At 34.6% G+C, this 14,019-nt stretch overlaps 2 protein-coding genes and 1 pseudogene across 2 annotated transcripts; 1 reads left to right on the plus strand and 2 right to left on the minus strand.

Annotated features, from left to right (window-relative positions):
• Positions 1-393: 393 nt before the first annotated feature.
• LOC132552516 (uncharacterized) lies at positions 394-2,810 on the minus strand (annotated as a pseudogene).
• A 4,382-nt stretch (positions 2,811-7,192) lies between these two features.
• Positions 7,193-8,350, minus strand: LOC132552527 (neuronal acetylcholine receptor subunit alpha-7-like). Its single transcript, XM_060216709.1, has one exon. The coding sequence runs from the start codon at positions 8,348-8,350 to the stop codon at positions 7,193-7,195; it is 1,158 nt and encodes a 385-aa protein (XP_060072692.1).
• A 4,388-nt stretch (positions 8,351-12,738) lies between these two features.
• LOC132552628 (neuronal acetylcholine receptor subunit alpha-3-like) lies at positions 12,739-13,920 on the plus strand. The gene has a single exon (XM_060216818.1). It carries the CDS (start codon positions 12,739-12,741, stop codon positions 13,918-13,920), a length of 1,182 nt encoding a protein of 393 aa, XP_060072801.1.
• The last annotated feature ends 99 nt before the right edge of the window (positions 13,921-14,019 follow it).

Consider the following 14,019-nt stretch of genomic DNA (forward strand, 5'->3'; position numbering starts at 1 on the left):
ATTTCTGCTGACAAGTTTTAAGAAATTGAAATGTTAACTTATTCAATTTCTTCTTTCAAATCTGGAAGAAAACATAAGCTTTACCTTAGGGTCAATTTATTTTGTTCAGATCAGGGAGTAAAAATCAGATTGAAGCCAAGTGTCAAATAACTCAGTCAATGTTCCTGAATCCAACAAGATAAGGTTAGCTGAAGTTGAACAAATAACAGCAGAAACTACAAACAAAGCAGATGTAATTGAAAGCATGATAGTTATAAATTCAATCATTAACACAGAAAGAAAACATGCATATCAGTTAGTATAATTTGAAAAATCTCCAAATATGTCCAATTCAATTAGTGACAAAAATAAAACAAACCAAAATTGAGAACAGTAACAGATTTCACTATTATCTTACTTGGGGGTATACATCTGTGCTTTAAAGGTTTCAAGTTCTGTCTTTAATATTACAGGATCAAGGAGCTTGTCTTTCCTCACAACATCCATCTCAAAAGTATCCAATTTGTCTGTTCCATAAAAGTATAATAAAACCTGAATAGCATGCTGTCAAAATAATTTGAAATCAAAATCAATAGTCCATTTAATCAAATAATCTTTTGTCAGATGTCATGAATTGCATGATCATGATCAAGACATCCAAAATTTAAAATGAAATATCATGTAATAGGAAACCAACAAAGTACTTAGTTACTTCCCCATAGTCCCGTAATTCTACCATGTTTTCTGGAAGTTTTATAGGGTCAAAGAAACTGAAATGGGATAACACTGGTGAACCAGTATTGAATGTCTCTTCTATTTCTTTTATCAGGTTGTTTATCAGGGGTATACTTACAAAACAAATTCTAAATATAAATGCTGCTTGTAATGATTTTCATCTCATAATTCAATAAATAAATAATGTATATAAACAATTGATTGAGAATCTACTTAGACATAGAATATAGAAGTGGCTATTAATCGAACCTGTGTCTTTGAGGTATGATTCAGGGGTGATATCTCTGTCTTGGGTCCTTAAACATCGAGCTAAATCTGTTCTGTCATTTATTTCAACAAACAATTCTGAGCATTTCTCAAATTCAGTTCCACTTCCTGCCAATGGTCCTTTGAACAACTCTATAATGTTATGGAGTGCATTTACTGTTTCTTTTACATGTTCTACAATATGAAATTCAAAAGTTAGATTATTTAATAATCTTATTATTAATTTTATATATATACATGTATCAATTAAATAGTAAGGAAGTTTTAAGAATAGTTTGATTAATGATTAAATTATTAACCTGGCAATGTTAGGAAGTTGATATTTTCCTGTTGAAAATAAAATGACAATGTGTTGACAGGCTTAAGTACATCACATAGCAAAGGATGGTTGCCACCACGCTCTTGTTGGTCACATTATGAAGTATACAAAAAATCTCTGGTACTTTAGTTTTCATGTAGATTGCATCAAGACAATCTAGTATGCATGTGTACCTATAGAATTAAAGTAAAACATCATTATTCACTTTGTGAAAAGAAAGATTTTCACTTGAAGCTTTTAAAATACATAATTCATTTAATTTAATTATCATTTATCGATCAGGATAAAAAAAAACACTGACTTATTATTAATTAACAATACTGGTGTTACAAGCAAGTAGCAGTTGGTAAGTCGACCCCAACCCCTGAGTTGCCTTGGTACCTGACCTTATGATATCTTTAGACTTGGATGGAGTCTAAAGTATATTTTTGGAGTTAATGATTTTAATCTTGTTTCTTTTCTGATTCACTACAAATCCATCAATGACAAAAAGAGTTTTAACAGAAAAAATGTATAACTACCGTGATACAAATCTTGAGCATGCTGTCAAATGTGACAACCATCTTGCGGCAGCTGCTCGAATCATTTTAAGTGGTTCATTTCCTTAAGCAGCTAGCTTGGACATGCTTGAATACAGCCATACGCTGAGGTGATAACTCAAATAACATTCACAAAGACAATAAGGTTGCATCAACTTCTTACATGAGAGGAAATACCTTGATAAGATGTGCTAAACACAAGGTAAGACGATGATTGCGGCATTTCATGTAGATGGAAAAGGGACTCTGGTGTCTAAGCCGTCGTTGAACACCTAAAATGAGATATTTGAAATACACAATTTTATTTTACCACGTATGACAGACATGATGTTAACTTTTACATATTTAAGAAGCAATCAAGTTCAGAATATATATCAGACCCTGTTTAATGATTTACATGGTGATCTAATTGTTAATTGTTGCTCAATAAAAATACTTCTGGTATTACTTACTATATGGTTAAAATTTGTTACTTTATGATATTACCTTTGTTGACTTCACTCATAGTATTACATCCGTCAAATCCGATAAACCTCATATTATCTATTGGTATTTGTTTGGCTACTAGGAATGTGTACAGAGCTTTACAAATATCTGCTGCACCGAGTGACTGAAGTACCACAAACCTTACAAATCTTGTGTCCAGAACACTATCATTATTTATGTATCTTGCCATGACACTCATCTGACTTCTGTTGGCTACGTCATTACTCTCATCTGATAATAAGGCAAATTATTTTCCAGTAAGCTCACTGAGAATGTTGTTTTCCCTCAATTGTCCTAGACAATCCACCATTTCACTTCCTGCTCTTGAAAAAATGTAGTTTGGCAATGATTTGTCGTTCAGGTGCGACACAAGTTCTTTAACGCCCTGGGAGTCCGAAAATAAATTTGGTCATTAAATCAAATGAGGACTTGTGTAGTTTTTTACCCTTCTTTATGATGAGGCCATAAAAGTCTTCTAACAACATGTTAGGTTCACGTTTAAGATTGTTAAATGCCTGTGTTTCAATATAGAGGGAAGCATTGTCGTGGGATCAATGAAAGTTTTACGAAAACTATCCTGCAAGGCACACCAAGATTTGTTTTTTTTAATTTTGTATTTATCCAAAAACACATGAGGAATAAATAGAATCATATATACTATCCAGTCTTAGAACTACCTTCGTCACACACTTACATAGTATAGTCATGCATCATTTTCACCACTTGACACACAGCATTTTGAGTTGAACACTATATCTTAACTATCAGAGACACTATATAACACAATCACTCTAAACATATTTCTATAACTTGCAGCCATACTAGTACTCCAGCATTATTATTTTTTTTTTAATTTTTCAAGAGTTTTTAATGTACATAACAATTACATCAACAAAACATCATCAAACATACAACATACAATATGCTCACTCATACATCACCATAATCTCGATTAAGTTGTATCATCATCATCATCATCATCATCATCATCACCACCACCATCATCATCATCATCATCATCATCACAAACACCGTCATCGTAATCATCATCAAAAGAAGAAAAAGAAACATCATCATCATCATAAACATTACCATCATCATTATCTTCTTCATTATAAACATTACCTCCTCATCATAATCATCAGTCATCATGATCTCAATCAAGTAATCATGTCAATACATTCTTCATCATTGTCATATTCAATATGCCTTTGTCACCACCTTCATGTCAATAGATTCATCCTCAGCATTCATTATCACATATGCACCTCATCATCAACCTAACTATCAACACAATTTGTCATTATAACTTGAAATCCATCCATACATCATCGCCTGGCATTTTCATCAACACCCTTACTAACATCACAACACTACCCTTACACACCCACTCCTACACATACATCAATACTACACATAAAAATAAAGAGGAGAGAAACAGAGAGAGAGGGGGGGAAGAGAGAGGTGATCTGGGTTAGTAAAAATTGCAATAATCAGCGAAACAATAGGGACTCGAGTATAAAGAAAAATACCTGGTAAATAAATAAATAAATAAATACTATACTCCAGCATTATTACATATACAAACAACATCAGCATCTGACATCAAAGCATCATATACAATCATCATCCTCGTCACACATTAGCATCATCACATACCATCAGCATCATTATGGTCATCATCACACTTCAGCAGCATCACACATCCGCATTATCAGCTTCTTCACACCTCAATATCATCATATACACAAACCTCAGCATCACACATCCAGCATCATAATTTAACATATTAACATCACCATCACCACCCAACAGCTTCATATATCAACAATACATATCAGCATCAGTATTATCATATTAATGTCACATATCATCAGCAGTAGCATCATATATCTACATCATATCTACATCATCACACTTTAACCTCCATGCACAAGGATGCTGCAGATTTTTAGACACGGTCAACATCATTATCTTCATCAAGCATACATACATACATAGACATGCACAGTTCAGTAATTTCTCCATTAACTAGTATGGACTCATAACAAGTGAGCAGTAACAGCTGTCACTATATCACTGTAAGATAAATGTTCCTAGATATAATGAAATAACTACAAAACGAAACATGTGATGATTCTTTTATTTATTAGAGAGAAAGGGGGAAGAACAAAGAGGGGGGAAAGAGAGATGGACAAACTTTGTATATGAATAGGGTAAAACATTTTTTAACTATACCGAATAAAAATTACAAGTATTTCAATTAACACAATAGTGAAAAAAACGGAATCTCAACATCCACGAACAGTTCTTCTTTTTATTCCGTTTGGTACATCGTCGACATGTTTCGACCGCTATGCGGCCGTCATAAGGACGATTTTTACAAAAGATAACAGCTATAAAGTGGCAATTTCCGGTTACATAAATGTGACGTCATAATGGACAATACTGACAATTATATACAAGAATAGGTAAGTACAATTACTTGTGGATTGAAAAATGCCATAGACACAGTAACAGATGCATGTTCATCAATTAAATGTACAGGTTTTTCATCTAGACAGTGTTAAATTAATACTGTTCTCATTGATTTTTCTAGCTGGTGAATGTTTATATTTCTTTTCTGCTGGGACTATTCTGAATTTGACATTAGTAAATTTTCTCGGGTTATTTTTTCCGGGCTTCGAATGGGGGCTTCTATTGGACCGGTTGCGCTGCTATTTTCCTTGGTGAAAATATTTTCAGTTGAATCAGGTTATTTTCTTCTAAATCCTGTGGGTGCGGATTTTTTATGTGTCGTGTAGCTATGTCCTTTCTACAATAGTTTTTCATGCACACATGACGTTGGTATTTGGTGACTTGTACACTGTGTTTACAATTCACGTATCTCTTTAGCGCCGCGATGGTACTTACTTTTATACTGCATTTCGTGCATAAAATGTGTTTTCCCGGTTTTGGTTTCCTGTTTCCTTTATCTTTGTTATCAAAATTCCTTTTTGTAAATTTGATGTTGGCCATTTAAACTTGAATATTGAGACCGTCCGGTTGCAGTGTACACAATGTTTTTATCCAAACTTCATTAGTGCGGAGTCTGACGTTTGTGTTGTTTATACTTGTTGCCACGCATATAATTGTGACGTCATCAATTCGGTGGTCGTTTGTACTGTAGTGGCGCGATATTGGTTTATATGATACCTTTATTAAGGATTGTGTTATTGCGCATTTTCCTTTGATGACCAATCGGCAGGAGGTTAATATACAATCTGCTTTGTCTGGCGAAAAGCTGCGCCTTCCATGTTTTTGTTTCTCAGCAGGTTCTTCTTCCTGACCTTAGAAAAGAGGATCGGCATCTGTGGCCAGGGCTGTGGCCCCATCTGCGTCAGGGGCTGTGGTGTCGTCTGTGTCAAGGACTGTGGATGCATCAGACCCCCGCGAACATTACTTATGATATTGTTGTCACTTTTACTGATTCTGGCTCCCTATTGTGGATCAAATAATAGTTATCAGCAGTAGAAGCTCTATGAGTCATATGACTCGCTAGAGCTTCTCTCATTTCGGGATGTTTTTCTCTGACATTTGTGACTGTTGCTTTCCTGATCTTTGTTGCTGAGATAGAATCGCACTCAGGTACAGCGGTTTTCAAGAAAGTGTTTATACCGCTGTTGACATTACTCACGGTGAGCGGCTGCTTGTTAAAGGACAAAAATACCTTTGAACAAGGTGAAGATAATTCGCATTGATATAACAGAAACTTTTGAAAAAGGTCTATTACATTGGTTTTATATGTGCTAACATTTTGTAGATACTATTCAACCTGCATTCCAAACTTTCACATGCTAATCTCATTCACCAGCCTGGATATTGTTTTCGACTAGAGAATCCGCCTGCTCACTTAGATCTATATATTCCATCATCTAAAAAACAAATATCAACCACCATACATTACGGCATATCATAGCAAAAAGAATCATTACTGTAAAAAAAATCCGTGCCCTTACGCAAGATTTGAATCCAAAATTACAGCAATTATTATTGAATAACAACACCACTACGGAAAAGTTTCTCAGCTAAATCTTCATATACAACAAAAATAATATATTTAATGCATTAACATTGACACGTCATAAATTATTATTACCCAAATTACAATGAAGAATCCTACATGAATTTGCTTTAAATTATATTGTGGTTAAACACCACTCCCTCTACACAAACATCAAAAACAAACTGATATTGAAATAAACCAAAACGGAGAAAAAAATCTTGACAGTATTCAATTTGTCACACAATTTCTTATCCCTAAAACATATATAAAACAAATACACACTCTTATCATAAAATAATAAAACACCCATTTAGAAATTATTAATGAATCAGATAAAAAAAATCCCATCGAATATAATCACTTTCCAACAATATGCGACAAACGTTTTACCGTTTTTTAATTCCTCTACAAAACTCCTATTAGCACAATTCCAATAAAATTTGGCAGAAATTGTCCATGGCAAAACGGTTACAAAATTGTAAACAATATCGTCCTTATCACCAAACATCGTCATTTCATTACTCGTGCATTGTAAAATCAAAAGCAACTCATGGAGGAGAGGGTCATAGGTAATTTTCCAAACTTGTGAATTTCATTATCACATATAATTCAAACTATCTTGTACTTGATCAACAAGAGTACTTCTGTTACTTTGTGAAACAATAACAACATTGGCCAGAGGGTTTGTGGTTATCTTGTTATTTTGTTTGGATAACAAAGATATGTAGATATAAAAGTAAGAAGGCTGAACATATTTCGGAGCAAACCAATCAATTAAATGCTCAATGCCAATGATATTTCGAAGCAAACAAATATAGTAATTTACTTCCAATAGAAAATAAAAACTATAAACGTCAAAACAGTTTCAAATAATGATATAAAAAACAGGCTTTTGTCGATGAAACGAGTAACATCTTCCTTCTGTATATGTGTGATTAGTTCCTCGCTGCGGTTCTTGTCCGCTGTAGTTCCAGTGTCTTCCAGCGTTTTGCCTGTCGGAGGAACAATATTGATTACTTTCCTTTTTCTGCATGTTGAATTGGCTGTGCGCTTAACTAGCCAAAGAAGCCAGCCTGGAAATGTTTGTACATCCTTCACATCATTACAGCGAAGAGTTAGTATTGTTAACAAAATCAGAAAACAGCTGTTTAACATGACTACGAGAAAGAAATAACAAATCCCTGGCATTGGATCAGAAACTGTTGGCAGGTTTTCTCCTACTATTGTCATGTAAACGGCTAACGATAATGACATTGTAACTATGTAGGAAATCCTCTCCCCAGAGGAGGCCGGCAAAAGGAAAACAAAAGGGTTCATGAAGCGAAGGAACATCACTGGTAAAAACATAGACAAAATAAAGTATTCTGAACGTCTGGTCAGATGAATAGAAAATGCTAGTACAGAGGTTCCGTAATCTGTATCATTTTTCACAGATGTCTCTTCGATGTCCCACTCCCCATTTGGTTTGTAGAATTGCATATCTATATCTGGACGTGCTTTAACCAAAGCTACTTCATTCCCTGTATGTAACAGAGATAGAAACTGCAAAACACATATTTGTGAGTCCGAAGGAAATTTAGTCATATCAAAACTGCAGCTAGCTTTCACGTGTCGACCAGGTGTCGACGTAACTGTGCCGTTAGAGTAAACTCTTACGTCGTAAGAATCGAAAGAAATATCTGATAAATCCTCAGAAGATGTTGCTATATAAATCCGTGGTTTCCATACATTTGATGAATTAAACACGAAGGAGGTTATATCATTGTAGTTATGTGGTGTCCAAACCAAGCGGTAATCGGTCCATTGTATTGGTACGCCACAGTTAAGCGTGATTGTTCCAGACACCATATCTAAATCCAGAACAGATACAAGAAACATGCCAAATGTGACATGTAACGGGTCGCTTAGGTTGTAAACTGGTCGGAAATCTTTTGTATAGTTCTGGAACAACGTCTCCCTCAATCTCATTAGGTCATTCATTGTACCGTGTGCATTTCCATAATTTCCATACATGACAGCGACACAATACAGTAAAAAGGTAAATATTAAAAGATCGCCTGGCATCTCCTCTTGATTTTAGGCAAACTAAAGAGAAAGAAGAAGCCTTATAGTTACGGAATCGCACAGGCCAAAATTACACTATCGGACAAATATGGAAGTAAATAAGTTATTTTTACAGTTACTCAAAGGACAATGAATATTATATTTCAAGGCAAATTAACAAATAGCTGTGGAATTGGCTTAATAATGAAATAAACTTGTGATTATTCATATGTTCAGAAGAAGACTGCTATAAGATGGATTCAGTGGAAGCACCTGTTGAACGATATCGTTCACTTCTTTTAGTTATGTTTAAGATGGCAGAACAAAATGAAAAGAGCTTTATCATGGCTTACCTTCAAGTCACTATGAAATTATTATTACACATAAAAGATCATTAGGGCCATCACCCGGTGTAAAACACAGCGATTCAAAAAGGAAATAACATCAAACAAACTAAAAGTCACTATGAAAACAGTTATCAATGTTGGCATGATTTCTATAGTTAAAAGTTTTGAGCCGCATTTAATGCTATACCAGCATTGTTTAGCTTAATGAATTACTGATATAAAAAAATAACCTTTACCTGTTCTAGTCTAGTTTATGCCTGCCGACGTCAGTAATACCCAAAGGTAACGTGCCAAGTATGTGTTGCAAAATAACTGGAACATACAGTGTAAAGCATTTCGAGTTCATATGATTGTTTTACACCGTATTGTTGATGGTAACCTATAATTGATGTTTATTGTTACAGTCATTGATGAATTCTTAAGCGTTTCTAATTGGGGTTTAGGCAAATATGGTAAGGGTCAATAACGTTTATACGGTGTATCAAAAACACCTTAATGAGTATGATGAACATACAACACGCCGATTTTCGTATTTGTCAGGCAGCAATGAATGCAATATTATTCATAACGTGTAAATACCGATTTTATTTTTCAATATCGATGTTAAGATCTCAGTATCGTTGTTAAGGTATCGAGAGACAGGGACAAGGAATAGTAATAATAGGAATACTATAAACAATAAAACTTCAAAACTCATGTACGAAGTAAATGTTAGAACTTGCAAGATCGTGCCTCATTTGTCCTGTGACAATGAAACGCATTGAAATCGGTGGAGATCACTCCGTCGACGTCATCTGAAATATTATGAATTTCATTTATTTATTTTATTTTGATTTTGTGCTTATATTTCCACAATGGCTAAGAATGATATCGAGCACAACAGAAGAATTCTTGCTAAGACAAATTCTAGAAGTGCGTCAATGTTTAAAACAATCTGTTTTCTCAGTTTTCAAACAACTTTTAAATTTACACCAGACCATAGATTTTATTTTAATTTGTTGGCCATTTTGGAAGACCAAAAATGCGAAGAAAGGGCATTCGGTTTGCTAAAGAAGAAATGAACGATATAATGATACCTTATTGTTAATAAATCCTTATTTCTCGAAATGCACTCTGTCGGGCGAGGTATTGTCGTGCAAGTCAGAATTTTAAAAAAAAAAACTTAAATGACACATAGACATCGCTTTATTGTAAATACAATGAAATATGGTATCCAGGTATGATTTATTTACGTTCCTATGTAAACACTCACTCAAAATTGAATTACTATATTACCTGTTATGGTTATATTCACAATATGAATATGATCGACTGTACCGGTGACATTGGTGTGTCATGTAAACGTTTGTAATGTTCTCTTGCTAATTGGAACTGACCCAATAATGTGTAAATTCTCTACCGTTGATTTACATACATGATAGAGCAAAGGAACCATCTGAACCGTTCTGAAAGCAAATATAAAGATGTCAAATGTTTGGGCAGTGCAAAGAATCAAATTTTCAATATGTGACATAATGATATTTCAGGTAAGATGTTGTAGCGTTAATGTGATATCATGTACGATTGAACAAAATGATCATGAAACGCAATCAAATGATCAAATTTCAATTAGATATATTGTTTATCAAACGACGACGGACTTTATAGAAGATTCACTTGATCCTCTGTACATAAAGTGGACCTGCTCATGTAACCCGAGATGTTCATTTAAACAAATTGATGTGTAACCAATAAATCAAAGAGAAAATATCGTAGATAAACAATACAGATTTTTAGAGGAGTGGTGCATGGGTTTAAAGTGCCATTTCACTATAACGAACTGAACTATATATAGCAGCAGAAGTGGGAACATGTGTTAATTGATTGAAACAGTTTGGAGTATTTTAGCAGTTTCTAACGGTAAAAAAACTCCATTAAAGTTGAGAGGTTTCTTCTCGGGAGCCATGAATGCGAAATCATGTTAAAAATAATTGCTATAACTGCCACTGAGGACGATGATTAGCAACACATTTTCGGCTTTTATGCCATAACATACTCAAAAATGTCCAGCTCAACTGGAAACTTGCAAGATGGTGTATAAACTAAATTTGGACTGACCTGCAATATCAAGACTTATTCAGGATCATCTCACGAAGGTTTCAGCCTTATCCTACTGACGGAACTAGATAAATACATTCTTGTTTGCAACGACAGTTCAATAGTATAATCACCTTTCAAAAAGGCCAATATCATACCTTACGCATCCATGTATGCTAAAAGGCGAAGATAACCCTCGGTGCATAGGATGTAATGAGCCATTCACCGTTAAACTTTCGTTTTATCTGAGAAATGTTGGTCTATATAATAGACTATGACTTACCATTTTTATCTTTTGTGATGGTATACCCATCTGATATTTTAGCATTCGTCTTCTACATTTTAGTTTGTTTTATGTTATTTGCTTTATGGAACGCTGATGGCCCTAATGAACTTTTGTGTGTTGTATGCCTTTTGTACGTAGCATAGCGGTATCGAATTTTAATGAAATTATTGATTGCTAACATTAATGGCCAGTCACAATTGAAACGTAATATGGGTGTATGGAAGAATCAACAACAACATATGGCTGGTTCCCATACTTAGTATGTTCAAGTTAGTACCAAGAGGATATGGTACTGAACATATTTTGTCTTTTACCTTTTGGTTTGTTTGATTTCCTTTTTGGATCGCAATGTGTTTTACCGTTTGGTGGCCTTAATGACCTTTTATGTGTTGACGGGAAGTTCAGAATGTCATAATAATAATAACTGTTACTGAATTGAACACAAGAGACGACGAAAATCAAAATCTCCCAATTTCCAATGTTTCCAGTGGAGACAATGTTTGTTACATCGACTGTTATACGAAGTAATCATTTGAAAAGCCAACATCTGCCGAAATCTTTATACAAATGTAAGCGGTATTGTTAAATTAGTCGTTCCTTAAATTTGTTTAACTCGAACCGCTGGTCTCTTTGTCTGGTAGGAAACAATGTACTTAAGCAGTCTTTCTAATAAAATGTACAGTCTTAATAGATAATCATTCAACAGAGGCTAGTTATTCAATTAACGAAAACCGCTAGTATTATCTTTGATGTCATCGACACTAGTACGTTATACCTGACATAGCTATAGATTAACTAACAAAAAAAACCGCAGAAATATCGATATTTTCTAATGCATTCATTTGTGCCCTTTGTTCACACTAATGCTAATGACTCAATACCGATAAATCCAGTCCCATGGATGTATGAGATCAGACCATTCGTTAACAAATCAGTTTGCAGAGCCATTAAAATTTATTTCTCCTTCATAACATCGGATTTGACTCATCCTCTACAGTGCTTGGCTGTTTTGAGTTCCGAACACACTATTTTGGACAGGAACAGATCATGGTTTGGAATTGGTATGGTTGAATTTAATTTAAAATCAATATCGGCAATTATTACATATTATTACATTCATCTCGGTACAATTATTGGACATATTCAATTTCGAGAGTAAGATAAAGAAATATGTATACGGTAGGTGATTATAATTTCTCAATCTATATTTTTGTGTGAACAATATTTGTTGTTTTTGTGGTCAACGTATATACTGCTTAATTTCCAATGACAGTTGTGAAATCAAGTTTTCACATTATATCACATATCTGATTTGCATTGAAATTGCATGTCAATGAGGTTATTATGTAATCAATTCCATTGTTTCATAATATTCTTACTGTATACTTATGTCATGGTAGCAGTTCAACGGCGAAATTTTCATTAATTTGTTACTTTTAGTATTATACTTGATATATTGTTTTCTCTGCATAATTCTTATCAAACATATTGCATTTTCATGTTTTTCTTTTAGAATCAGCCTGTTTCAACTTATAAGGCTTAGAAGATTAAGAACAATGATTGTATCACTTCTATATATTTACATCATCATTTCAAGTGCACATGGACAAGGTACTATGGATGACCTGGTGAGACTAAGGAATACCCTGCTTCAGAATTACACAAAGGATTTTCGGCCAGTTTATAACCTCAGCGATGTCACATACGTAGCACTTGATATGATATTGATATCTGTTCTAGACCTAAACGAGATAGCGGGCACAATTACGCTTAATTGCGGCCTCTCAATGTTATGGACTGATTATCGCTTGGTTTGGAATCCAAGTGACTTCAGCGGCATTACTTCATTTGTGTTCAATTCATCAAATATATGGAAACCTAGAGTTTATATTACAACATCTTCTGAAGATTTATCTGATTTTTCTTTCGATGCCTTTGACGTTCGAGTGTATGCAAATGGCAGCGTGTTGTCCTCCCCAGGTCGACACGTGAAGGCTAGCTGTAGTTTCGACATGACGAAATTCCCGACCGATTCGCAAACATGTACTATGCAACTCGCATCGTGGATGTATACAGTTAATGAAATGTATTTTTTAATAGCACGTCCAAATATGAATCTTGCTTATTACAGACCTAACGGAGACTGGGACGTAGATTGGACATCAGTGACAAACAATACTGATTTAGGAAGATATTTTGCGATAATTGACTTTTCTATTCACTTGACGAGACGCTCTGGATATTTTATGGTATCCATGACCATGCCCGTGCTACTTCTGTGTTTTCTCAACCCATTTGTATTCGTCCTGCCGGCCTCCTCGGGTGAGAGGATTTCATACACAATTACTGTGTTCCTATCCTTGGCCGTATATATGACACTCATCGGTGAGAACATACCACAAGTTTCAGAACCGATGGCGGGTGTTTCCTATTTTCTTCTTGTGGCTATGTTAAATAGCTGTGTGTTGATCGTGTTGACAATATTCTCCCTACGCTGCGACTCTGTAACCGATATATGTAAGTTTCCAGCCTGGTTACTATGGCTAGCCTCCCGTCGTGGAGGTTGTCAGTCAACAAATGTAAATAATAAAGTTGATAACACTAACGAAGAACGTGTTGTCAATGTGAAGGAGTTTATAGATGCGACGAACGATGAAATTGCGAGCGGCGATCAGGTACTTGGAAACAATATGAGGAAAGAGGAGGTGATGTACTTCATTGACAAAAGTCTGTTTTGCTTAACACTTTTGATGAATTTGATAACATGTATAGTGTTTGCTCTATACTACTGGTTGTAGACAGAGTAGATTTCCGCAAACCTAGAAACAAGACCTTATTCTAATAGAGATAGAAATTATTTAGGTTCAATTGTTTGTTCTATTTATAATCTGAGCACA

This window comes from Ylistrum balloti, unplaced genomic scaffold (genome assembly GCF_031769215.1).
Source record: "Ylistrum balloti isolate Yb309-2 unplaced genomic scaffold, AGI_CSIRO_Ybal_v1 Utg369632, whole genome shotgun sequence".
Classification (NCBI taxonomy): domain Eukaryota; kingdom Metazoa; phylum Mollusca; class Bivalvia; order Pectinida; family Pectinidae; genus Ylistrum; species Ylistrum balloti.

Excerpts from the sequence above, each read along its gene's own strand:
- LOC132552527 (XM_060216709.1), bottom strand. The coding sequence starts at position 8,350 with ATGAATGACCTAATGAGATTGAGGGAGACGTTGTTCCAGAACTATACA.
- LOC132552628 (XM_060216818.1), top strand. The coding sequence starts at position 12,739 with ATGGATGACCTGGTGAGACTAAGGAATACCCTGCTTCAGAATTACACA.